This window comes from Coturnix japonica, chromosome Z (genome assembly GCF_054131305.1).
Source record: "Coturnix japonica strain WE chromosome Z, WE-NBRP24, whole genome shotgun sequence".
NCBI lineage: Eukaryota > Metazoa > Chordata > Aves > Galliformes > Phasianidae > Coturnix > Coturnix japonica.
The window spans coordinates 66,081,184-66,108,287 of record NC_140702.1 but is presented as its reverse complement, the minus strand read 5'-3'; the positions used below and the strand labels follow the sequence as shown (position 1 = coordinate 66,108,287).

Sequence of the window (27,104 nt, the reverse complement as noted above, 5' to 3'; positions counted from 1 at the left end):
TTTTCATCATTCAGTATTTTATATTTTCTTGGCCCCAGAGGGTTCATGTACAGCTCAATTAGAAATCACAGAATCGGGGAATCATTTAGGTTGGAGAATACCACCAGTCCAACTGCCAACCCACCCCCACATGCCCACTGTCCACGTCCCACAGTGTGAAATCTCCACAGTTCTTGGACACCCCAAAAGATGGTGACACCCTCAGCTCCCTGCACAGCCTGTGCCAATGCCTGGCTGCTCTTTCTGAGAGACATTTTTCCTAATATCCAGTCTGAATCGCCCCTGTCTCAGCTTGAGGCCACCACCTCTCATCCTGAATCTTCACAGTGATTAGGGGGAATTCTTTTCTTCTGATGTTTGGGCTTAATTCTAGATTTCAGAATGATGAGAAGCTCCATTCTGACACTACTTGTCCTTCTCCTGAGCCATATAGTGTGCTAATGTTTCCAAACCAGCACGTAACAAACAATGTCGCTGTCTTCAACTACTGTAGAGACAAACCTGGATGCTCAGATCACAGCAGTTGAGTGTGGAAATTGTTAGGTCTGGGCGTTTTAGTATGCCTAATGGCAATAGGAAACACAGTGAATGTCTGGTTCATTCAGTGGTTTTCCTGACGTAATTAATGGACTGAAATAGAAGGCAGGAATTGAAATAAACCACTCCCATTCTTTTCCTATCCACCTCTGAGATTTTTGAAGGCAAGGTCCTTTAAACTTTGTGTGAGTGTTTACAGAGCAGTTTTTCCCATGTTGTGTGTGACCCTGTGAAATCTGGTGACGCATAGGGGTCAAGTCCCCTGTACAGACTTTTTCCCGTAGATACCGTCTTCCCTTTTTTAAGCGACAGTGATATTTTCCTTCAGTTTGTTGGATGTTTTTAGACCCAGATTTTGTTTTAAAATCTGCCAGACTCTGTCTGGTGGAGACAAACTTGTCAAGCAAGTTGTTTAATTCTCTGTATCTGTTGTATGCATGGGATGCTGCTGTAGTCTCTGTGCATTCTGGGACATAGCTAAAAGTCCAGCAGCTGCCTAAAATCAGATAGATTCCCCCTTTCACATCTCACAGTGAAGATCATAATTGATTTAATGGTCCTGGATTAATGCATGGATTGGAAAAGGCCTCTGGTTCATATTTAGTAGCTGCTATGCACCCACCAGCTTAGTGGTCCCTAAAGGTGATTATAATATTATACTTGCTCCTCTACTGAATAAGCAAACCTACCACTGGATGAAGGTACACCTTGCAGTATCTGTTTTCTTGTGCACTTTAGGTTTCGTTGTAGGGGGTTAATAGGCTTTTGTGTGTGTGTGGAGAGTTTCTCTGAGAGAAACATTAGATGTGCTGGCAACAGATGGCATACATGCTCACAGTGCTAACTCTGCATGAATGCTTAATAAACCTAATGTAAAAGGGAAATCCAGTACACCTCAGTACCAAGGGGAGTAAAGTGACTGCCATTTCCCCAAAGTGCTAGGAAGAATATGCATCAAGATTCTCTTCAAGCTGGGAAAGAACCTAGTATGTCATGCTTGTCTGCCTGGCTGTGCATAGCTCTTTCTGTCCTTGGTGTCAAGACTCTTGGCTGTGCTCAGTGTGTCCCCTCTCACTTTGCCGTGTCCTTGGGACCATGTGTTTTGGACAGCTATCTATACCTTGGCCCACTGATACTCCAACATTCGGCTTGAAAACAATAAACCTGTAGGTTGATGCTGGATGCTCAAGCCATGTTGCTCATGGTTACCATGTGTAGCTGGGCTCTCACATTGCTACCACAGCCTTGTACGTGGTGAGATCTTCAGTACTATCCAATCTGGCAGGAAAATACTAAATAGCATAGCAGCTGTTTCTACCTGCAGCTGAGAGGCACAATGAGATGCTGCTCTGGCTGCTGGGTTTCTGGGTAGCTCTAAACAGTGTTATGAAGCATGGGCAGAGCTAAAAACCTCTGTAGATTTGGGACTGACTTAGCTAGGGGGCAAAGTACAATGGGTTGAGCCATGGTGGGAGCAATTGAACTGGAGTGATCTGATCTGCAGGGAAGAATGTACCCAGTTCTGTAATTCCAAGTGTGGGTTTTCCTCTGGGTTGAAGAAGGCAGGTAAGGGAGCAGCCATTGTTTCTGGCTGGAGGGGCAGTGTGCAATTAGAAGAGGAAACTGGAAATAGGGAACAAAGCAGCAGATGGTTGAGTGAAATGGTGACTTCTTCATTAGTGGCTGTTTGCACAACACTGTTCAAGTGGTCTCTGTGGAACAGAAACAAGCCACTGCTCCAAGTTGCTGAGAGGCTGCTGAATTAGCTAGTGATGGTAATATTGGGCCCTTCTGGAAAGAAAGACCTGCTTCTGAGGTTGGTAGGCTCAGGGCTAGTAACAGCTGTGTGATTTAGTGTGTGCTTTCTAGAACTTTTCTGAAGTCTCAACCAACAGCATGTCTGACTTGTGTTCTGTATGTATATATATGTATTTATTAATACAGTTTGTACGTCTTGAAAGTGGAAAGAATAATATAAGGACAGTGTGTCTTTTAAGTGTATACATGTACCTGCATCCACCTGCAGTTGCAGTAGCATAAACTGAGCATTACATTTTCACCAATTCCACGAGGGATTCTCTGTTTATCCAGACTCAGCATGACTGTGTGGGGAAAAGGAAATGTTTTTTGAGCTGCTGTTGGAAACAATGCTATTGCTAAATATAAGCAAGCAAAAACACAGTTGAAATGGGTTGTGCTGTAATTTTATTTCCTGTTTTACCAATCCTATTTATTTGCCTTTTTTTTTTCCCTACAGAATAATTCAATTAAAACATCGAAATACAACTTCTTCACTTTCCTGCCTCTCAACCTGTTTGAACAGTTTCAGCGAATAGCCAATGCCTACTTTCTTTTCTTGCTGATTTTGCAGGTATGGACTCACTGTGCTGTTTTGAACAGATTGCTTTGTCTGTTATCAAAACCTGGTTGCATGTTGATAGTTGTAAGCTATTTCCCTGTTGCAAGCTGTCATCTCGGTAAAACCTTAAAGAAGGTATAAAGTAGGGTGGAAAAAAACAGCCAACTCCTCTCTTAGCTTTGGACATGAGTATTTGAATTAAATGAACAAAAAAAATTAATTGCAATTTTCAGCTAATTGTCCACACTTTCTCACTCCCCTTTCTGTCTACATCTGAGTGCTCCTGCTTCTCCTTGGATTTGCATTACTTACTCATTCTGTAGTACAAAAGGTTTAAAGGCAAATTCCTTGTACTCCTTTGACTGCCTTAAAGCAGCATGAAGAAGAACAAATTATTAAGTGATTGAGTTTCCCTGGGAAGGATGGAAGGAGACTTGACATCAGGAAGGCTGACAGTTACAGCCCATTTGCATAAAGCTGAATATTGCTCAGCAAGGGAAGGACAAAGCCTGATGTGGAGCGTGTCCGGCAGTGGCAACACCACTGAACTACTACAGTAGCTCATAGTGACACCAAGCTGCACTTTGCCCATAGTCAATGAAATTGCTGTTGCATCTGAAAGCTGGACACACCAAGGGAAGTTGGTATCAGGACTTCTGCTTGTTGGCACGTGGAGAAAGCATGGGTAAAAGCTGCATGGTCATTCACTGCTGAGTCATAGTAGAATACACATGATATGAAAACAAAAAAGCCACCACAGAACTGGTACAATTTTGGTTAAGTCAGGGGTGATATTTGAAGTTTGTTCACTTCAGTGCACACAAGTTCAAAAAATTACCTTTTTTTTTTTTTTTTTTTTTTGAATGATATTCTTCAATCTCAGCTCAAGAATGCATAGGCATAATTTAGTTCAATCTACAGCAAATTATATGTAATCTTTGCTTATTTGCAGGGAATGAATTGTTTCAGCCCATGTATATTTTCCAAGAAACTAGCTTATAGTGAAAGTGCTTTTTCAGATAATCTGAAAGCACTGTTCCTGTGTTGTTTTACTACACTCTAGCTGTTTGTCTATTAAATTCATGGTATTTCAAGCTTAAACTGTTCAGTTATTAAGTTGTTCAGCTATGTCTTTTGCTGAACTAACTAGGAGTGATGGTCTATAAAAGCACAGAGCTTTTTCTGCTGTCTGCATCAAATTAGGCTAAGGAAGGCAAGACTTTTAGTCTTTTACATTTTGTTATTCTTCCATTTATTTATTTATTTATTTTACCTCTTCTACTCACTCATTGCTTTCCTGTAGCACTGGATGTGACAGGTGGCTGTGGGTGCTTGCCTCACTACAGTGTGGGCACAGCCCACTAGGACATGCATCTTCCCAGTTGTGTGAGAAGGCAGCAGTTATATGGCTTTGCATGGGGCTTTAAAAAGTATTCCTTCTGGATGGATTTGGTGGTGCCAGTGGGATCTGTGTTGTACAGTGAAGAACCAAACCCAAAGAGTGGATTTTTTTGGTGGCATAAATGTCAATTGAACCTTGTTTATGTAGTAAATACTGCCCACATTAATTCTGATGGACGCATCACGTTGCTTCCATCATTACAGAACCATGTAATCATTAAGGTTGGAGAAGATCTACTACATCATCTAGTCCAACCATTGACCCAACACCACCATAACCACCAAGACATGTCCCTTGGTTCTTCTAGATGAAGGGGAGAACTGTGCTGGAGTAAGATGGTGAAGGCATGGCACAGTCATTTTCAACTCTTGGTTCCCCACAGTAGCAGAGATGTCAGAAACTCTGTTGATCTTGGAAGAGCCTTGGGAACAGCTGTGTGCTGTTCAATGACATGAAGTTTACTTCAGCAAAATGTGAAGAGTTACTGAAACAAAACAGAAGCATCTGGAGGCTCCACACAGCCAGCTTTGCTCAGATAACTCTGGGTCCTCCAACCAGGCTTGCTCATATCACTCTCTCCAGAAAAATCCATCAGGGATTTCATGATCTTAATTTTACAAGCAACAAGAAGGAGCAGCCCACTGTATTTCCTGACAGCACCATGTTCACATCTTAAATTACAGCTATAAGCATAGGTTACCTGGCTCTCTCATATTTTTGAGTGACAGAGATGTATTTCTGACTTTATTCTGTATCCAGATATTGTACAACAAATTATCTGCAGCTTACACAGAAAACAGTGTTTTGTTTTCATTTGCTGAAAAGGCAAAAAGTTCCTCAACCCGGATCTCTTCTTCCTACAGTTGATCCCTCAGATTTCCTCACTGGCGTGGTTCACAACAGTGGTGCCCCTGGTGCTGGTGCTGGCTGTATCGGGAGTCAAGGATGCCATCGATGATTTCGTAAGATTTGTGTTGCTGTCCCGTACTTTGGATTTTGCCCATCATTCTTCAGCACAGTCACTAAAGCAAACCATTCAAAGTAAATACAGCCAGCTGCAGGAAGCTGAATTAATGAGCTCTGGCCCAGATGAGATTAAATCCTGAAATCTGTTCATTATCTGAAAGAGCCATAATTTCCTAATTACTGAGCAGTCCATTGACTTTCTCAGACTGTTCAGCATGTCAGAAAACATGGAAATGGAAAGACATGCATGGAAGTCTGTTCTTAGGCTCCGACTTTAAGCAACTCATCCTCTGCCATCTAGACTCAGTTTAGAAAAGTTTGGTATCAGAACTTGTGGCCACTACCCATAACAGAGCAGAGGAGTGGGTGCCTTTGGGTGCTTAGTTTATGCAACTGTGATGGACAGGTCTAATGGCAATTGAATCGGGACTGTGCTAAATGGCATATAAGGCTCTACCCTCCTCTTTCCCTCCAGAGAGCACATCCTCTGTTGCCTGCTGATCTTTGCAGTCATGCTACGCCTTGTATTACCAGCTATGACTCACTTATGACTCTAATCTGCCTTACCCATTCGGCCATCTGGGAGAAAACCTAAAATGTTAATGAACTGCCTACAGCTATTGTGTGCTTGGTTTCCTGGAAATGCTTTTTAACACACTGATCAAATTTTCAGAATCGACACAAAAGCGACAATCATGTCAACAACCGTCCAGTCCAGGTCCTGATCAATGGCATGTAAGTCCTGTTTATTCTGCTATCATTCTGTCTGAACGTGCACCACTGGGCAGAGCACTCAATTTTTCTCTCTTTTGGGCTTCCAAAGATCATGGAACTATTTCAGATGAAATTGTCTTTCGCCCTGTTCAGTCACAGTGTGGTTCTGGATGATGTGGCTGGTTGATGAACCCATGATGTGGTAACAGAGTCAGTGCAGACATTATGGCTGTGCCTGCAAAGACAGAAAGTAAAATGTTTCTCTTTCTGGATGGAAAGATCTATGTGTGAATATCTGGTGCTTTAGGAGTATTTTGTTATTTTACCCTTTGTCATGGAAATAACATACAAGGCTATCTCTGTGTCCATACTGATAGCATTAACTTCTGCATTAAGCAAAACTAAACTTTAGTAACAAGTGATTTGAAATGAAGAAGTGCAGATAGCTTCCTCTTTCGTACTGCAGTACTTTGTGTGTGCGTTTACTTCTGTGCCTAATGCCTCAGACTTCAAACGTACTCAAAACAGTTCAGTTTTGGCTTGGATTTGGTACTGCCAGCACTGTTCTTTTCCTTCAGAAAAAAAAGCAGTGGAGGCTTTGGCTGTTGCAGCAGACAGTCACACTGTTTGCTTGTGGTTCCATGGAGCCCACCCACCTGTAGGACACAGCTGTATACAGCTGTAAAGTCTCTGGGAATTTTTTTTTTTCCTATGCTGTAAATAGCAGCATGTTGTGTAAACTCCACCGGATGATCAAACAGTTAAAAATACAACTGGAGACTAAAGAATAGGAATGTACTTTTTGTGCCTTCTGATAAGTAAACCAGCTTTTCTTAGTTTACTCTCTGTTAGAGAGTAAGCCCACCATGTATCACATAGTGGCAGACCTTGCTCCTTTTTACTGGCAGCCCAAACTCTGATGGCACATACATCCTGAAGTAGGGCAGGGTACCGTATGTTCCTAAGCGGTGCTTGCTTTACGTTCCTACTTACTAGGAGTTCTCTTACAGGTTGAAGGATGAAAAATGGATGAATATCCAAGTGGGGGATATAATAAAACTAGAAAACAACAACTTTGTGACGGTGAGTACAGTTTCTCTCCATCCTGCTCACACTCAGTCTCTGTAATTACTCTTACTGCCTTATCGCTCACAAGCAGATAAATCAGCAGGGATGAGAACTGCAGTGTTCAGAAACCATGAGCAGCGTAGCAGTGCGCTGCCCTCCAACTGCATAGCTCATGCTAAGCTTGTCTGTTTGTGTCCAGGCTGATCTGCTGTTGCTGTCGAGCAGTGAACCGCACAGCCTGGTGTACATTGAGACGGCGGAACTGGATGGGTAAGCCAACCTGCTCCTTGGGGCCATGGCTGCTGCTAGCACAAGGACAAGCCTTGTGTGGTTCTCCTGGGTGCTGCAAGGGTCTGCTCTTTGCAAACACTGCTTGCTGAGGGTACAGCTGGCCACAAGCTAGAGGGTTACGTCTTATTTGTGTTCATTGGCAGGAACTGGAGCTGACCTCATCATTACACCCCATTTTACATTACCTTTTCTGCATAACCCAGAGCTTGCATCAGCTGTGAACTTTGGCAGTGGCTGGAGGAGCGAGACAGATCAGAGAGCTTGAGGGACACTGGCCTCTCCAGATCCCACACAGAGCCCTGTGGATTTTCCCTCTCTGCCTTCTCCTGAAAATGAACACGTAGTTCTGGTACCTACATGTGCATGGGAGAACATATAGGATGCCCTGCACAAATAGTGTTTATTTGATGCTGCATTTCATTTCACCTCCATAGATGGCTAAGCCTAAACTTCAGAGCTCTTCAGGTCCAAAATACCATGGGAGAAGATCCAAAACTCTCTTATTTGCTCAGATACTTGAGGACTGCATGCAGTATGAATAGCAGAATTGACAGTAAACTGCTCAGGGGCTTGAGATGCTTGGTTTTATGCTTTGTGGTGACCATGACACAGACACCTCACCCTCTTTGGTACCATGTCCAGAATTCCCCTGGACTGCTTGTCTTTGCAGTGGAAACAGTAAATCTCATCCTTTTGGGCAGTTGATAAAGGCCTATGCTGGTAAGGTCCATAGGATGTCCAGGGGAGGAAGCAGTCCTCAAGAAAAGAAGTGACTTTCAGGGAGAGTTGGTCTCATTCCTTTATGCTTCATGTAATGTATTACAGTGAAACAAACCTCAAGGTGAAACAGGCACTGACAGTCACCGCTGAGCTTGGAGAAGATCTTCAGAAACTGACAGACTTCAATGGTGAGTTTTTGTTGAAATTTCCCTTTCCAAAGAATTTTCTCAGACACTGGAGTCCATGGAGTGCCTGAGCATCTCCCTTCCAGGCTACTGCCTGCACAGCACTCCTTTGGATGTGGTGGCAGGCAAACAGAATGGGAACACTGCATCTGTACAGCAAATAATATCTACTTATATGAAGAACCTTTGCCCTGGAAGCAGGTCTCTGTCAGTGCCATGGAGGGACTGTATTTTAAGATGTTTACACACCAGCTGTTGTTAACAGGCAAAGTTCATCCTTTCTTCACACTGCTTGCATCTCAAGTACATAACAGTAAGAAAAAGGAACCAGGCTCATTGCAAACAGAATAGTCTGTGTTCATAGATCACCCATCAGCAGAGAGAGAACGAGGGAGCAGTGCTTTGCAGAGCCCTGCTGGCTTCCATCAGAGGGCAGGATTGTAGGAAATACGGGGATGGAGAGGAGTGGAGCAAGGGCTTCTGTCCTTGGAACTTCTCAGGGAATGCAGGCTCTCAGGAAATGGTTTTGGATAAAGAGGACAAAAAAATCAACAATAAAAATAAATCTCACTGAAATAACTAGATTGTCCCAGAGAAAAATGGTGGTGATATGGCAGAGAGTTAGCGTGGTGTGGATGGTCACTGGTAGTGTATCATCCAAATGCAGAGGCTTTCCCTCTGCTTCCTTCACTGAGGTTCTGTGAAGTGATGTGTGTGGTCTCAGCTGAGCAACAGCTCAGAACATTGGGATTTCTCCAACATGAAGGCTGTGGTTCTGAGAGCTTTAGGTCTTGAGAAATGTGCTTTTGTGGGGGCAGCGAGGTGTTTCTTTGTGAATAGTCAGGTTGTGCTCTCAACTGTTTTCCTGAGGAGGATGCAGTGTGTATCAGGTAAGTAAATCCTCCATCCTACATCATTTTTCAAGCATTTTTCTGGGTAAAGCTTATCTCAAGATTCTTGAAACAACATCATTAAAAAATGTTTCAGAGTCTTTCGGAGAATTGCAGCTGCTCTATCAAATATTTATTTGTCCATTAAATCTCTGCTTGTAAATAAAGTGGCCTCTCTGCTGTACTAAAATGAATAGAATGGTTCCCAGGATGATTTATATTTGGGTGAATACTGGGAAGAGTGCCTGGACACAGACCCAGCCTTGCATTTTCCTAGCTAACTTCTGCAAAAGTATTTAAATATTTATGCAATTCTTTATCTAATTATTTCTTAAGACAGGAAGAGAGGAAAAGGTTGAGCAGCTAATATAGGCACTCAGTGGAATGCTTAATGTGAGTTACGATGTTTGTTGACGCTGTGATGGTTCAGATAAGGAAGATGCTTGAAACATGCTGAACTTTATTTCATTTGGGAGCGAGGAGGCAAAAAGGAAGCAATGTTTTTCAGTACCTACCACTTACTGTGTGTAGGCTTTGCAGTATTTAAGGTCATCAGGTGAAAAGCATTCTGATATCTGCCTACTGTTAGCAGGACGGGAAGCACAGAGTCTTACCGAGGTCGTGGTGAGGGCACTGGGTTTCTCACTCCAGAGTTTCTCTCTCTCTTTTGTGGTTGTATTAATTCAAATGGTTTTTGTTCCGATGTCAAAATGTCAGACTCACCCACTCACTGGAGAGCAGCTTTGGGCGTTGACTCACAGAAGACTTAAGTCACAACCCAAAACTTGCGTGAGGAAAGGAGCAGTGCTCTTGGCACGGGATCGTGCCCTGGTTTTGGTTCACCAGAGTCTTATCGTGTTTTGGGTTACATTGCAAAGCCTCTATTCTTTTGGTGTTTTTTGGAGAGCATGAGGGCTGCCGTGAGACAGGAAGAATGACTGTAGGAGTTAGAGGCCAGGGAGGGCAGGTCTGATTGTGCTTGAGTTGACCAGAGCATGAAATGGCATCACCAGCACCAATGTCACACATCTCATATAACTTCCCAATTACTTTTTCTTTGGAATCTGATGATTTCCCTGCTCAACAGCAGAAGTGCTTTTTCACAGCATCTATGACAGCATCTATTCCTGAGCTTTAAGTTTTAAGCAGTGGAGTATACCACAACACTCACAGCTGTACTTTTATCTGGATTTTCTCTGCGTTTTCCCTGCAACCTCTTAATCTGGTGCGTTTGTATCTGAAAACAGCTGGAAAAACTGTACTCTCTGCAAATGCTTGTCCTCACGTAGAGATTTGCAGCCTGTGATCAAAATAACTTCAGTGTTTCTGCTGATTATCTGAACAGACTGAACTCTTGGAGTCTCTTTCTGTAAGGTCTATTTATATTTCCCAGTTCCTTCCAACATGTTCACAGGGCTCTGCTTTGAATCTTTAGATGCTGGCTGCTGATGTCAATTTAAATAATAGATTTTTTTTTTTTACTGAATTATCTGTATTTACAGTTTTACATTAACATGTTTTCTTAAAAAGTATAGAAATAGAAACAGGTTCTCCAAACAGAGTGTTAGCATCTCTTTCAAGTGTGCGTGTGTCTTAAGGTATAAAACAGATAAAATTAAGAAACAGTGAACAGAGACACCTCAATTAATTACTCTCTTGCAGCCTTCAGGCAATGATTTTCTTGCTTGGGCTCATGCAATTTTAAAGAAAATGGAGCAGGAATTGTGTGAGTTCAGCATTGCTGTCTAGAATTACCTGGTGACATCCTACCGTGATGATCTGCTGTGGAAGAAGTGGAAGTATGTTGCTTGTTCAACAATTCTTCTCACCCACAAAAGAGAGTACAAACTTAGTTTTGGACTGCAGTTATACAAAGCTACCATCTCTAAAATCTAGGATAAATCCAAATTCATTGTGGCCATTAGAATATGACATGGTATGGGGTAAGGGCAACACCAGTATATGTTGGATGAAGCTTAGGAATGATGGGGTCAACAGTGGATGGCAACTATAGTGTGAAATATTTCCTGCCTGGAAACAGCTGAGAATGCAGTATTGATCAGCGTACTTTAGGCCACAAAGATTCTTGACATTACTTATGAGTTTTTCATTTGTTTGTTTGTTTTTGTTTTGTTTTATGTTTCTAACAGGTGAAGTCAAATGTGAGGCACCTAACAACAAGCTGGATAATTTCACAGGAACTCTTGCTCTTCGAGGAGAGAAGTATGCCCTGGATAATGAGAAGATGTTGCTGAGGGGCTGTACTATTAGAAACACGGAATGGTGCTTTGGTCTCGTTATTTATGCTGGTAGGTAGGAAACCCAACAAGTGAATTGCAGAGTGTAGCAGCATTTGTATGGGAGCACATCATACCTAGTAAGGAGAAAGGAAACAAATACTTTCCTCTTTGGATATATATTGTGATCAGGTAAAAATATAAAGGCAAAACAATATGTAAGATCCCTTGGTTTAACTTTGGCTGGGCATTTTGTACATTATTGGGTCTGTAATTTTTTATAGTGGCCCATAAGAGAAAAGTGATTTGCAAATATTATGTTACAACATCCAGTTATATCTCAAAAAAATGCTTTTATGGGCAGAACAAGTGTTTTATTTCTGCAACACATACAGCAAAGTATATGAGAGAAGATCTCTCAGTAAGAAAGAATTTAAACATTAAATTTGTTTAGGAATCACATCTAACTGAGATCTGCCATTATTGGCCTGCTTCAGGCCAGTAGGAGCCTTAATTACCCAAGTTTGTTCAAAATTCTCCACTCTTAAATATATCTGATAAAATTCAAGGTCATTTTTCTATGATTTTCAGCCATATTGGAATATCAGGACCGTCAGTGGTTTTACTGTAGACTATTCAACCTGTGCTTCTTACAGGCATAGACCTTCTGTTGTTTCTGTAGTGCTGTAGAGTTAGGAGACGTACATACATGTATATATACATATAATATGTCAGTAGTAACAGCACAGCATCAGGTATTCTCTGAAAAGTAATTGAACCCAGAAGGGAGGATTGGCGGTTGAAAGAAGAGAATGGGATCAAAATCCAGAATTAATAGATTAATTAATTAGCTTTACGTGACTCTTCCTTATAACCTAAGGCAAGTGACTTAACACATTCATTGATGTGTTTCATCTCCAGGGCCAGACACCAAACTGATGCAGAACAGTGGAAGAACAACTTTCAAAAGGACAAGCATCGACCGGCTTATGAACGTCCTTGTGCTGATGGTAAGACTGATTAATTTAGCACCATTCCTCCAGATGTTTTTATCATTTTCACAATCCCCACACTTCTTCTGAAATGCTCATTCTTCTTTCTGATTTTTTGTATCTTTGGTGGCATATGCATTGCATTTGTTAACTGAGCTTGTTGATTCACATGATGCCAGCTTTTGCGTTATCACACTGGGGTGAACAATGAGACATGGTCTTGTTAATATCAAGAAAATGATGTTGTTAGCAGCTGATAAATATGAAAGCACTGATCTTGCAGAGCAGGTGATATCTATGCTCATGATAAGACAGTCCTAAGTTGAGATTTAAGCTTCTCAGTGTTTTCAACGAACGGCAAACAGTACCAGGCAGAGACAGTGATTCTTTTTCAGACTCAAGATTTTACCACTTACTTTCAAAGCAGCTCAGGGAAGGGACCAGCTTTATCACCAACAATCTTCAGAGGCTTGCATTCTGATGTTGCTGCAGTCAGCATTGCTGGAAGAAAAGCTGTTTTCCTTTGGATGCAGGACTGACTGCTGGCACTGTGAAGCAGTGTCCTGAATATGTGCATATGTGCTATAAAGCAATGCCACAGCGCAAAGTGCTGTTCAAGGATCGTCTTCAAGCCTTTGGGGCCCTTGTTTAGTGAAAGGCAAAGACACCCTGCTGACTTTAATAGCACTTCAACAGTTGCAACCAAGTGAAATTCTCACTTACCATCCTCAGCTTGCTTTCCTCTCTGTTTTCTTCCCTTAGGTTTAAGGGGACAGCAAAAACCAAGCAAGATTTAGGCATCTGACATTGAGAATTTTGCTGGTTTCTGAAAAACCACACATTTTCAAGGGTTCTCTGTTCTGCTGTTGCTGGAAAGGAGCAGGGGATGTGGGGTAGAATTGTAGAGGAGTGGAGGAAGTCTGAATAGAGAACTCAGAATTTAGCATTCAGTGTAGGTTTGCCAAATCTGCTTTCGCAAGCCAAGGGTCCCACCCAGAGCTTTCAGCCTGTTTGGCCTCTCTGTGAATGTGAACAAGATGAATTTACCTCATGGCTCCATTAAAAAAGAAAAGAAAAAGAAAAAGAAAAAGAAAAAGAAAAAGAAAAAGAAAAAGAAAAAGAAAAAGAAAAAGAAAAAGAAAAAGAAAAAGAAAAAGAAAAAGAAAAAGAAAAAGGGAAAGGGAAAGGGAAAGAAAAGAAAAAAGGAGCAAGTTGCAGTGAATTGCATCAGCTTCTGCCTTGGTTCTCAGGCACTGGTGGAGCCAAGTGTGTATTTTTCTCTTTCATGCACTTTTAAGGCACCTATCATTTTGGTGTCTGAGTACAGCTCTGCCCAGCTCTAGGCGCACAGTAGGCAATGTGGCATCGGGTCCTTCCAGCTCTCCAGGTGGCCAAAGGTTGCAAAGCATAGTCATAAAAAGGGGCAGTGTATTGCACTCCTGAGTATGGAAATACAGAGCAGCTGCAGCTTGCAGTTAATAGCTCATTTTGAGCTTAATGAAACTCTGTCCATGTTAACACTGGCAAAGCTATTTTGTGTTTAATTGTCTGTAAAACTTCCAGGGACAAGTCAGTTTTTTTGGCAGGGCATGACAAAGGAGTTGTGGTTCAGTGCTGCCCTGCTCTGTCCCTACAGGGGTTAATTGGGAGTGAACCTTTACAGATGGAAACCATCGATGTTTGTTCATGTCTGGGAGTGTTTTCTCTTCAAGGCTCTTTGGCAGCATGGGGCAGAAACCAGCAAGAGAGGAACATTTATCAGAATCTCCAAAAGAAAGGAATGTTCCTCATCCAGTAGGGAATGCTTCCGTCAGTACCAGGAATTAGTTTTCTCCAAAAAAACTTGCCTTTTTACAGGCATGAGGAGGCACATTTTCAGAGAAATACAGCCGTCAGCTTCATCACTAAGTGCCTTATTGCATCCAATCACAGAGCAAAACTCAAAGCGCCAGCAAAGACTGTTCTAATTCTGGCAGGAAATGCCTGTCAAAAGTCAGCTCCTCCCTCCACAAATCCCACTCAGTCCTGCAGAGGTTTCATCACGGGCTTTGCATAGGCAGCACCAGAAGGGGTTGGCTGCTCACAGTGGGAAGCCTTCTGTCTACGATGGGTTTGCTCTCTTCTGTCTTTTCCAGGGTAGTGGTAATGATGCCAACACTCTGTCCACAGTTGTTTGTTTAGCTTTTCCAATTATTTCATAGCAGACAGGGTCTGCAATGAGAAGTCATGCTTTGACCATCATAAATACAAATGAAAATGGTTGGGCTTGCCTGTTTTCTCCATTTGCTGGTTTAATAAAGGGCATTGCCCATTCCTGAGTCATCCCTCTCACAAACCCTTAGACTACTGTTATTACAGCAGCTCAAAATAAAGTCTGTTTTTAGTGCTGGTCACAGGGGTTTAAAAACATCACGCCACATTCCTTACTAGCAGGCAATATTCCTTCCATTTCACCAGTGGAGTAATTTACTGGGCTTCCCACAGCTAAACAGAGAACCTGCCACTGCTGTGGGAAACAAACATGCCTCCTGACTGCAGCACAACACCTTCATTAATTAAAATCCCCCTTTTAGTATCTTGTTGGTATTGAATCTCAAGTTGGTTGGACATGAACTTTTAACCAAGAGACTCAAATCATTCCATAAAAGTATCATTCTTCCCCTCATAGACTACTTCAGCAGCACAAGCGTCTGCTTTACATGCAGTGTTTCTATATTTGTACCTCAATAACTATTTAGAAGAAGAGTTGATTACTCCTGTAATATGGTTATTACTGGTTGGCCTTACAGCGTCCCACTGTACTGGTACTCCGCCCCTAATGACCATCCATGCAAGAGATGTGCTTTTAATAGCACAGTTGCCCAGTCTGTTGATTCCATATCTTTACACTCCTATTCGGATGGTGGAAGTTTTAAGAAGAATTCAGTATCAATAGAATTGCTTTTAGTATCATTTTTTCCAAGAATTACGTCATACCAGCTTCTGTTTCTTTCCCACGGTCACTGTTTCAGCCTTCCAAATATTGTAATTATCTTAGCAGATTTTCAGTATGGTGGAGCTTCACAGCTTTCAAAGCATTGTTAAAAATTAACTTGACTCGTTAAGATAATTACTCAGTGAGCTCCTTTAAGCCTTTGGCTTCCAATTACCTGGACCCAATGATTTGAAAATGCTTATTATTAGCAGACAGAGCCACATACTGTTCCCTGTCACAGTAGGTGAACTGTCTTTTCCATCTGCTGCATCATATGGGATTGTTACATCCTTCTGCTTTGTTCTTCCATCATTAGTGGAGGAGTGTCTGTTCAATGTGCCTGCTTTTTCCACACCTGTATTGGTGGGTTTACTGTTCTCTTGGTATTTATCTGTATTTTTTTCCCAATTGATGTTCCCCGGGTTGCTTTAAGCTTCGAGAAATAGGTTTCTATAAGTCCAAGGCTACACCTCAATGTCTGGTATTGCTTTTTGTTAGCTCAAAGGAGGTGTAATCAGATGGCAATGGTAGGTACCAAGGCAACAATTAGTTCTGGGTCGGTGACTCTCCATTAAGCATAAGAAGGATATCAAGCACTGAATTCCAACCTGCACAGCGATGGATTCCCTGCATTACAAATTATCCTTACTGATTTTTCAGAAATTGTGAGGAAAACTATGACACACCTGGCAAACAGCCAGAAGAAATCTTTTTGTTGGGGGGTGTCATTCCCAAATGTGCAGCCAGACCTTTCAGGAGCAGCAGCTCAGCACTCCTCCAATGAGATGTGATGCTCTGCACCCATCTGCCTAGGAGAACCTCGTTATAGGTCTGTAGTTGGGACTTAAATTGCTGTTTGTCTGAAGCCTTGTGACTCCAAATTACAGGCTATGCACTCTGTAGTTGTATCTCTGAGACAGTCATTTTTTTGCCTGTTTGCCTCCTTCACCACTGAAAACCTTGCCCCATCACACAGACAATCCAATTCCCTTTGATTGCGGTTTTCCAGTTAAACAGCACATAATGAATTCCCTGTTTCTAACATGCAGGTTTTTAAATTTATTTTTTTTTTTCCAGATCTTTGCATTTTTAGCACTGATGTGTCTTATCCTCGCCATTGGCAATGGTATCTGGGAATCTGATAAGGGCTACAACTTCCAAGTGTACTTGCCCTGGGCAGAAGATGTCACCTCTGCCCCCTTCTCTGCCTTCCTCATGTTCTGGTCATATGTGATCATCCTAAACACAGTGGTGCCAATTTCACTCTATGTCAGGTATGTTTCAGATCCTTCTTTCATTTTAGGAAAGTTTTACTTTTGTCTGGATGGAGGTTGGAAGTAGATGATTTCTGAGGTCACTTCCAATCCAAGCCATTCTGTGATATGACATGAATGCAACCCCAGTGTGGGTGATCCCACACAGCCAGGGCCAGCTCTCTATGCTTTTGCCATCTAGCGAAGACATCTCATAACCCCTACTTTCTTGACTAGCCAGAACAGGTCCCACGTGGTTTTAAAAGAACAGGGGGTTAGAAACAATATATTGTCTTCTTCAGTGAGACCTTTTCTTCTCCATCTGAAGAAGAGGTATAAGTGTGGGATGCTGTGGGAGCGAGGCTGGAAAATTGATTCTACAGGTAGCACCATGCTTTCTCCCCTTTGTACTAAAAAAGGTGAATGGCACTTTCTTTACGGTGGCTTCAAGGCTCATGTGAGGTGTGAATTGCCAGGTAAGTAGGAGCTGAGGATGTGTAGGAGTAAACAGTCTGTGCCATCATTTCCAAGAGAACAGTGGTATGCTGACTATTGAAGATGGGCAAGCAGGGTAGGAAGGGTGGATGTGTTACCTACAAAATCTTGAGGTGGCACTGTAGGCTGCCTAGGCTGGTTTGGTTTATAACTGTACCTAATTTGTCAGGGAAAAATACTTCTGACTACAGGATGAACCGTTGCTATGTAATTCACAGAGAACATCTGTGAAGAGTTTGTGTTGCCAAACCACAAAGACAGCTAATAGCTGCTGGTGCTGCCCTCCCCATGGAGCTTCTGGGAGCGTGAGGAGTTTCTCTCAGTCCTAAGGGGTTGGAAGTTGTGTTCTTAGACTCCCTTTTGTGTTAGCAAATGTAAGGAATTCATCCCATTCCTGCCCAGTGTGTCACACCAGCAGCAAAGTGGAAATTCGTGTTGTCTGTGTGCTGATACTGCTCCACGATTGTATTGAGTTACACAATGACTCACTTGTTCTGGTGGTCTGAGTTGTTTGTACTCATCTCTTGGCACCACAGTGCGGCTCAACCCAAGGTCCCTCTGAACACGTTCCCTAAACTGCACCAAATGAAACACCCTGCTGCTGCCTCTGATGTATGTCTGTGCTCCGTGCACAGCTGCCGCTTGTTCTCAGCAGGGTTAACAGCGACCTGTGCTAGTCTGAGTGAGAGTGAATTCCTGTGGTGTGTCTTAACTCACTGCCCAGCCTAAGGAAATGGACAGCCACAGCAGAAGCAAGTGCAGGTTTGGTCCATAAAGGAGAGGAACCTACTACAAGCCCATTGCATCATTTCAGTGGGACTTGCTTTAGTATTGCTCACTGCAGACCATTTAAGGGCTATTTGACAAGTATGTCCTATCATTACCTTCAGGGTTGTCCTCTAATTGTTATTGATAGTGCTGAAGACAAAGATCTTGTCCTTTTAAATTAATGACTTTTTGGTCGCCTTCTCTTTCTGTTTCCCCAGTGTAGAGATTATACGCTTGGGTAACAGTTTCTACATTGACTGGGACCGTAAGATGTATTACCCACTGAATGACACACCAGCTCAGGCCCGCACCACTACGCTCAATGAAGAGCTGGGGCAGATCAAGTACATCTTCTCAGACAAAACAGGAACTCTCACTCAGAACATCATGTGTTTCAACAAGTGCTCCATCAATGGCAAATCCTATGGTATGTTACCCATTCCTCTTATTCTCTATGTTTCATGCCTCTCAGTCAATAGAGACTAAATGTGACATCCAGAAGAATGTCTTGTAAGTATCTGTAATGGTCAAATACACAAGGACAACCCTGATATTGCACTATTTGTGTATCTTAATATGATTTTCCTGTCCATTGTTTCCTTTGCTTCCCCTTTTTGCCATCCCTTGACCTCCTTTTACCTGCCCCACTGTCCACCCAGCTAAAGAACTTGCACCTTATTACTTTGTTCACTTACTGATACCATGTCTATACCCAAACTTATTCTTTTTCTGATATCATTGCCTGTTTGGTCTCAGCCCTTCATGGTGTTATTGATATGGTGACCCAAGTACTGCTAACTCTGTAAAACTCTGTTCCCTAAAAGGCACCCAGTCCTCCCTTCCAGCTATATGTGGAGTCCAGCTGTTTCTCACATTCTTGCTCTTACTCACTTGTGAAATGAGCCATTCCTCATGGTGGTATATTGTCAACTACTCACACTCCACAATTTCTTACATCATGAGCAATGGTTTTAAACATCCTATTCAAGTAGTTTACCCTTCAGCCCACGTACTGGCTGTCAATGGCATGGCCATTCATCTGCACTCCTAACTTATTTAGTCTACCAAGGGAAAGAAAAGTCTGTAGGGAGTTAGGAAAAAAAAAAAAAAAAAGGGAAACAACAGTGGTTAGCACTATTAGATGACAGCAGTCATTGATGGGCTCCTTCATTGTATAGCCACAGGCGGTTTTCTTCATCCACCTCAAGAGGTGCTAGCAATTCACATACTGACTAATTGATTAACATCATTAGACTCTCCCAGAGAAATTAGTCACATCTTATTTGTAGGTTGATGGTTTGTGTTGCCTGTATCAGACCTACTGATTAACTAGTGTGCCGGAAAGCCTGTGTTTTTTTCTCAGTGCTATCTGTTGGCCTAAATGAAGGAGTAACTCCTTCCTATAAATCTTGCTTGGTGTATGTTTGGATGACACAACATCTGTACAGTGCTGCTATGTACTACTATGTACTACCCAGCCTTAGTGCTGCAGTTTGAAAATACTCTGCCTGTTGATTTTTGGCCATGGTCATACTATTTATACTAGTCATGGAACCAGGCCAAACTGGCCAGTAAACACTGACATTCATATGTCTTCTTATTGAGTCTAGTGTTCAATAAATGAATGGGAAATAGCCAGAAAGAAGGCCATCTATCTATTCCCCAACACTCCTTCTACCACAAATACTTAGCTGTTTCTCCAGCATACTTTGGATTTTACCCTTGGAGCATTTTGAGGAGCCATGCCAGAAAAAAGGAAGCACTGTTTCTGCTGCCAGGGAGGATGCTCTGTAGGCTTAGGCTTGCCATTGAGGAGATGTCTGATAGCCTTTTGATTACAGTTCCTATTGGGATTAACATTCTCAGGAGAGATGGCTTCTGAGTTTCCTTTTACAACCTCTGGGCTCTTGTGAGGGAGTAGCAGTACCTTGAATGGACTGTAGTCACCGTTGAGGCTGGATCTGTCAAATATGTATTTTAATGTGTTTCAATCCTATTTCAGAAAGTGTTGATTCTGGCTGGCCTGGGCACAGTCCACAGCTCATGAGATGTTTTTGTCCAGAAAGAAATTTCATCAGAAAAACTCCTTTACTTAGAAAGGAGATGTCATTCATTTCTCTGACCAGAATGTCAGTTCAGTGAAAATACCATCTATGTGTGGGAAGAAGGGACGCTGGCAATGTTTGTCCAGGGACTGCTGCAAATCATGACCCAAGAGCTGGATTTTGTCTCACTTTCCAAAGGAAAGATGCAAGAGAAGTGTTCTCCTGAAAGCAGCATCTTAGTATTGTCATATCTGAGCAGAAACAAATTCTTTAGCCAAATCACAGACAACTTTATGATAACTGATTGAGTTTCATTTTGATCAGTATGAATCACCAGTCTCCACTCCAGGTGTCTGTATATTTGTGTTTATTGAAGCTTTTACATTTGGTAATAGCTTCAAAACACTTTTGTTTTTGTTTTTGTTTCTTTGTGTGTGTGTGTGTGTGTGTGTGTGTGTGTGGTAGAAGAGCTCAGACTGCAGCTATCTGGAGTTTGTGGGATAACGTCAGTCTTTCTTGCTTGCAGGTGATGTGTATGATAAGTCTGGGCAGCGGATAGAAATAAATGAGGTAAGTGCTCAAGAGTTAGCAGGTCCTCTGCTTTCTGTGAACCAGCCTGCAAAGGTGTCCATGGACACATCCCACTCAGTCTTAGCTTGTGCTCCTCCTCATCCTAACAGCACTGAGGTGCATTCTTGAAGGCATCAGAGGCTTGTCATAATTGCATTCCCTTCCTTGTTTTCAGACAGTAAGAGTAGGCAGTGCCTGCGGGGCTGAACCTTTACATCATTCTTCTGTCATCTTTTCCCATATCAGGTGTTTTTTTTCTTGCTTTAGGAGGATGGGAAACACAGCCTTTTGAATTGTTTTAAATTGAGCCTCCACGTGCCCATGTCCCAGACAACCATTGAAATCTGGATGGTTCTTTCAAGAAGCTGTGTTTTGAGGGCACACATTTCTGTACTGTAGAAATCCTTCAGTGATTTTCCTGATGGAGTACTTGCTGTAGTACAGGAAAGGATCTTTTTAGATGATCATGTTGTCAGCCCAGGTGCTGCTCTGAACAGTACTTGGATGCCTGTCCTCTCCTGTGACTCAGTAGCTTTCAAGAGCTCCCACTTACTTAGATTCATCACTCTGTCATGAGCAGCTCTGCAAGAGAGAGATCTCTGTAAATGTAAGAGGGTCGGGTGGGCAGGCACTGGTGTACATGCATGAGAGAGCTCTATAGGTAACACCATATTTTTACAGAACACAGAGAAGGTTGACTTCTCCTACAACCAGCTGGCCGACCCAAAGTTTGCCTTCTATGACCACAGCCTGGTTGAAGCTGTGAAGCTGAATGATGTCCCGACACACAGGTTCTTCCGGCTGCTCTCCCTTTGTCACACCGTCATGCCTGAAGAGAAGAAGGAAGGTGAGAACTGGCAAAGGCAGCAGCTGGAGTTGTTGTGTCCATCTTGTGTGACTGTGGTTGAGCTGGGATTACTGCAACTGGAGTGCAGAAATTGCAGGGGCCACAGCTTCCCTCAGACAGGAGATGGGCTTGTTCCAGTCTTCCCAACTTCACACATAGTTTTCCAACCTAATGATTCTATGATTCTATATTGCTCCAGATGGACCATGGAAATGTGGTACTTAGGGACACTGCTTAATGTGCAACATTGGTTATTGGTGAACAGTTGGACTAGATCTCAGAGGTTTTTTCATAACCTTAATGATCCTATCACAATCCCATCATTCTATCATTCTAGTTAATTGGCACCAAAAATAATAATAAAAATAATAATAATAAGTATTTCTTTAGTTCAAAAACAAGGCTGAAGTCACATTCCCTTCTTTTCTTGCATGGCAGGTAACTTGGTGTACCAGGCCCAATCTCCCGATGAGGGAGCCCTTGTCACTGCTGCCAGAAACTTTGGGTTTGTGTTCCGGGCTCGCACACCGGAGACCATCACTGTTGTGGAAATGGGAGAAACAAAAATCTACAAACTTCTGGCTATTCTTGATTTCAACAATGTCCGCAAACGAATGTCTGTTATTGGTACGTTCTCTCAGCTCTTTTCTTTCTTCCTGGGTTTTTAGGTTTATGAGAACCTTTATTGGCAGCAGAACAAGTCATTCTTGATTTCTGAATATAGATGCCCTACCTGAATTGCAGGTGGCTCAGATCATGTTGTCTTAACAGAGCATCTGCTCAGAGCAGTGTTCAACCTCCAAAGCTGAGTGTAGTTGTACTCTCTTCTGTTCTGAGCAGAGTTCATCTTGGTTCCTGGGATTCTGCAAACATTTGGTAGAGTTTGGATGCCTATAAAAACATCTGTTTTGATGCAAATGCTATGAATCCCAATTGCTTCAGCCTGAGATGTGTAGAACTTTTCTCCTTTTCCTTGTAGTGCGCAGTCCAGAAGGTGACCTGACTTTGTACTGCAAGGGGGCTGACACCATCCTTTATGAGCTGCTTCATCCCTCTTGTGAGTCTCTCAAAGAGGAGACCACAGAACACCTGAATGTAAGTGTTTCCTTTACTGCATCTCTGCATTTGGTGGTTGCCTTTTCTTCAGGTATGAAAACATGATTTGTGTTAAACAAAAAACAGCTTTCAGAAGCAGCACCCAAACAAGGACTATATATAGTTTGTTTGTTTGTTGTTTTTTCCATGAGGATTGGAGAGAGAAATTAATTTATGAAGCCATCGATACCAAATTAGGCATCACCAGGTTCTATTTAAACTGCTCCGTATTATCTGAGACATCATGACATGGATGTCAAATACAGTTTATGACATTCAGAAGAGTTGTATTCCTCTAGAGTAGGAGATAGAAGACAGACAGGATAGGTGGAACTCATGACAGAATGATCTAGTGGAGGATTATATCCCTTCTTGTGGCAGGAGTATTGGAACTAGATGGTGCTTTGTCACCCTTCCAACCCAAACCATCTAATGGTTATCCTACATCATACACGGCAGCATGGAAAATGCAGCTCTCAAACTTGTGGATTTTTATATGGTTGGTGTACAGTGAGGTGTGGTGAGAAGTGGATGATCTGGCCAACATTTACTTTGCCTTGTGATGCCGGCTCCAGCTGGTACGGAGCAGAGCACAAGTTAACGGAACATTTTGCCAGGGATGTTGAGCAATTGCACAAACATCTCTGTTCATTGCTTGAGGGGAAATGTGGTGGGTGAAGGAGAAGTCAAAGCATGGGGAGATGGGTTGTGGTTGTGGTGTACCTGGAAGGAGGTTGTGATGAGGTTGGCCTCTTCTCCCAGGTAACAACAGTAGGATGAGATGCGGCGGCCTTAGGCTGCACCAGGGAAGGTTGTGGTTGGATGCTAAGAAAACTCCTCTGAAAGAGCATGAGGCTCTGGAACACACTGCCCAGTGAGCTGGTGGAGTCACTGTCCCTGGGGGTGCTCAAGAATGGTGGAGATGTCATTTTTAGGAACATGGTTTAGTGGGCAACATAGTTGATAGGTGTCATGTTGCACCAGAAGATCTTAGAGCTCTATTCCAACTTTAATGATTCTATCATTCTGTTCTATGATTCTGTCATTCTGTCCCTGATGCACTTTGACTTCAAGCTTGTATTTTTGGAATCCCAAAGGAAAGTAAATGTCCTGTTTTGGGGGAAAACTTCTATTTGTGTAAAGAGGAATCTGCTTTAGCAGGGGGTTGGACTCAGTGATCTCTAAAGGTCCCTTCCAGCCTCTGCAATTCTGTGTGTGACTCTGCGATCTGCAGAAAGCAGACTTACAAAGTCTTCCTGAGATGCCATGACTGTGCCCTCACTGTGCATGTAAACCCACCTCTGGACGTGTTGAGTACAGCTCTGAAATTTAAGAGTGAGTTCAGAGTGTCTAATTTAGCTCTCGCTACACTGAACCACATGTTGAAAAATGGGGTCCTGGGAAACAAGAGCCTGGTTGAAGTAAAGGTTAACGCTGGAAAGTTGGAGAGGATTTTGATTTTTTTCTTAGCAAGGGTTGTGGACAGCAATGAAAAGTGTTATTAAAAGTTCCCCAAGACTTGTAGACTATGGTGTGGTTTTTCACCTTTCCTCTGCAGATGTTAAGTAAGAAGTCTTCACAAATAGCTGTTGGCTTTCAGAGAGTCCTCTGCAAAGCAGTGTAAGGAGTCTGTTCTCCCCTGACCTCTTCTGTCCCACCACTGTCTCGCAGGAGTTTGCTGGGGAAGGTTTGAGGACACTCGTCGTGGCTTATAAGAACTTGGATGAAGAATACTTTCAGGACTGGATTAAGCGTCACCACGAAGCGAGCACCGCCTTGGAAGGACGGGAAGACAAACTGTCAGAGATATATGAAGAGATCGAAAAAGATCTAATGGTTGGTATTCCATGGAAACTGGGCCATTCTCTGGGGGAGGCAGTGAGGATGGTGGTTTGTCAATAAACAGCTCAGTATGACTTCAGTAAACACAGCGCTGCAGACAGCTCAGTGGGCTGCTTGACAGGAGCAGTTTGAAATATGGCAGTGCTGGGTTTTCACTGGCACCTCCATGCAGAGCCAGTAATGGGGTGTCAGCCACCAGTGCCTGGGAACGGTTTTATTTTGTCTCACGTGGGTGTCAGAGTAGCTTTCTCGTGATGAAGTGACATAGCAGAGCCTAAGGGAGGTGGCAGGGACACAAATATTTCATAGCTATCCTTTGTACTTGCAAATGGCTGATCTATTTATTTTCCTCTCTTTGAAATGGCAGGCGGTGAGTAATCCCCAGGTCCCGCTCCATTTCAGAGAGAGCATCGCCTTTGTTCTCACAGCCTTGGGCGGGATGGGGGATGATGTCCATGAAGATGTTTGTGTCAATCTGAAACAGAGCTGAACTGTGATCTTCCAAGTCATTCTTTTCTCCATGAGTGTTGTTGCAGCCCTGGGGTTTGCCTGTGTTTTACAGCCATGAATAATGAATGAAAAGAATGTGTGGTGTCTGAGGGGAAACAGTTCAGCTTGTGCACTCGTAGCAATGTTTTTCTGAGATTTTGGAAATCTGGGGAGCTGCACTGTTGCTCTTTCCATTAGCTTTATGCTCAGGACACTGCCAGAGCTGGGAAGAAGTAAGTGTAAGCCTAGAAGTAGCTGACCTCTGGAAGCTGCATAGCCCATGGGGCAGAGCCTGCTGCCCTCCTGATCTCAGTAGAGTGAATCCTCCAGCCTAGAGAGTGCAGATGCAGTGTGGGGTATGTACAGAGCAGGAAATATGTAGAAGTCAGGGAGCCAGATGCTTTGCAGCTCAGGATGATGAAGGAAGAGGTCAGAGGCTCACAGCAGGAACACCAGATCCTTCCCTGTACCCTCACAGGAATGGCTTTATCCCCAGAAGGTGCTGCAAGGAGAAACAGAATGGTGTAAGAGAGCCTGGCTTATGATGGAGAATGGGTGCAAACGAACAGAGTCAGCAAGGGAGTAGAAGAGTCTGAATTTAGTCTCCCAACAACAGGAGGTATGGTAGCAGGTGCTGCCTATGCCTGAAAGAGGATGAAACCTTCATGTTCCTTAGACAATAGTTTAAAGCCACCAAGAATCTGCAAAACACAGAGAAAATAGTAACTTTAAAATAACAGAGGTCTGTGTCCTGATCAGTTTGAATTTAGTGCTGTGTGGTAGTGAGGAGTAAGGACTGGGAGGGGTATGCTGTGGGCTGGAGAAGATGCTTTGCAACCATCCAACAGTTTCACTATGTCTGGAGCGCTCTACATTGGAGATTGCATATGGAAATTTGGGGACAAGAATCCCCAGAAGTCTGCATTAAATCTTTATCTATTGTGGAGAGGCCGTGGAAGAACACAGATGTGCTCATGTTTGGCAGATGATTTTTAGCATGGTTGTGATCCAGCTGAGCCAGGAGGATTACAAAGTACAAAATCTGCAGGATCAGAGGTGTACCTTGTGCAGTTAATTTGCCAAGGGAGAACAAAAATCAGTGCAGCTTTATTTCTGAGTTTTTTTTTGATCTTGCTTGAATACCTGCATGGATGCCTAATGCTTTCTCCTTTACTCACAATGGGAAGTCTTACCCATTCCCTGTTCTCTGTTAAGCTGCTAGGTGCCACAGCGATTGAGGACAAGCTGCAAGATGGGGTCCCACAGACCATTGAGACTCTTGGCAAAGCCAGCATTAAGATATGGGTGCTCACTGGAGACAAGCAAGGTAAGGAGGCTGCGGTTTGGGATGCCTCCTTCTCTTTCACTAGTGAGATGGTTCCACTAGGACTCATGTTCTCAGCCTTTCTCCTTTGAGAAACTGCACAGAAGGTAAACTTAGAGGGCTTTCTTCAGTGCCAGCGAGACAAAACTCCAGTTAGCTGCAATCAGACCAGTTAACTGCAGGTGGTGCCTGTTCCTAAGACCTGACCTGTGAATGGAAACAGTGTGAAGATAGTGTCCTTTGCCAATGGAGAGGTGACAGTGAATGCGTCACTGTAATACAGTCTCCTGTCCTGCTGAAGAAGGCTAGAAGAAGTTAACTACAACTTTCCAGAAACTTGAATGCTAAAGCTGATCTCAGTTCTGTTTCTGGCATTAACATTCTAGAATGAAAATGGAAGAAACAAAAGCTTCTGGAAAATTCATTATGCTGGAAAGAATTGTGAATAGAATCCAGTGAATTATTTTGGAGAAATAAAAACCTTGCTGAAACGATGGCATTTCTGGGATGCAAAAAGTGTTTCCAGATCACTTCAACCAAGAAATGAGCAGTGAATTTTTGAGAAAAAAAAAAAAAAAAAATGAAGCATTTCATTTTTCTGTGTTCAGAGTGAACAAAATTTACTTCTGAAAACAAACAAGCAAACAAAAAACGTACTTTTTCCCCATGGCGTTTTCTAAATAAAATGTCTTTATATTCTTCTTCAGAGCTATGATTTGGGGCTACGTTTTCACTTTTAGGGTGGGAATAGAGGTAGGAGATGGAAACTTCAAAATCCAGAAATAAATGTTTGGAGGAAACACAAAGTGTTTTAATTGCTCCAAGTGTGCTGACCAAATGGTATTTTGAGCTTTTTAGGTTTTTTGTTTGGTTTTGGGTTTGTTTTTTTGTTTTTGTAGATTTCTTTCCTTCTTCGGCCTTCTGAGGCCTGGTTAGAGACTTGCTGCTGCACCCATCTAAGACTCTCACATCTCTCTGTAACTGTTGGTTCTGAAAAGCCCTGAGCTCTTTGAAACGAGAATCGAGCTTTTGTCATGGGTG

The 27,104-nt window shown here is 42.8% G+C and overlaps 1 protein-coding gene across 4 annotated transcripts in view; it reads left to right on the top strand.

Moving 5' to 3' along the window:
- LOC107305798 (phospholipid-transporting ATPase FetA-like) overlaps positions 1-27,104 on the top strand; it is a 71,186-nt gene that overhangs the window by 31,314 nt on the left and 12,768 nt on the right. For all 4 annotated transcript variants that reach the window (XM_015848364.3, XM_015848363.3, XM_085528804.1 and 1 more), the window contains exons 4-19: positions 2,795-2,908; positions 5,162-5,260; positions 5,938-5,999; positions 6,989-7,061; positions 7,246-7,316; positions 8,163-8,245; positions 11,283-11,441; positions 12,291-12,379; positions 16,413-16,609; positions 18,070-18,278; positions 20,423-20,466; positions 21,148-21,313; positions 21,752-21,940; positions 22,293-22,408; positions 24,080-24,244; positions 25,955-26,066. In XM_015848364.3, the coding sequence (XP_015703850.2) occupies positions 2,795-2,908; positions 5,162-5,260; positions 5,938-5,999; positions 6,989-7,061; positions 7,246-7,316; positions 8,163-8,245; positions 11,283-11,441; positions 12,291-12,379; positions 16,413-16,609; positions 18,070-18,278; positions 20,423-20,466; positions 21,148-21,313; positions 21,752-21,940; positions 22,293-22,408; positions 24,080-24,244; positions 25,955-26,066 (1,948 nt within the window). The remainder of the gene's footprint in view (positions 1-2,794; positions 2,909-5,161; positions 5,261-5,937; positions 6,000-6,988; positions 7,062-7,245; positions 7,317-8,162; positions 8,246-11,282; positions 11,442-12,290; positions 12,380-16,412; positions 16,610-18,069; positions 18,279-20,422; positions 20,467-21,147; positions 21,314-21,751; positions 21,941-22,292; positions 22,409-24,079; positions 24,245-25,954; positions 26,067-27,104) is intronic.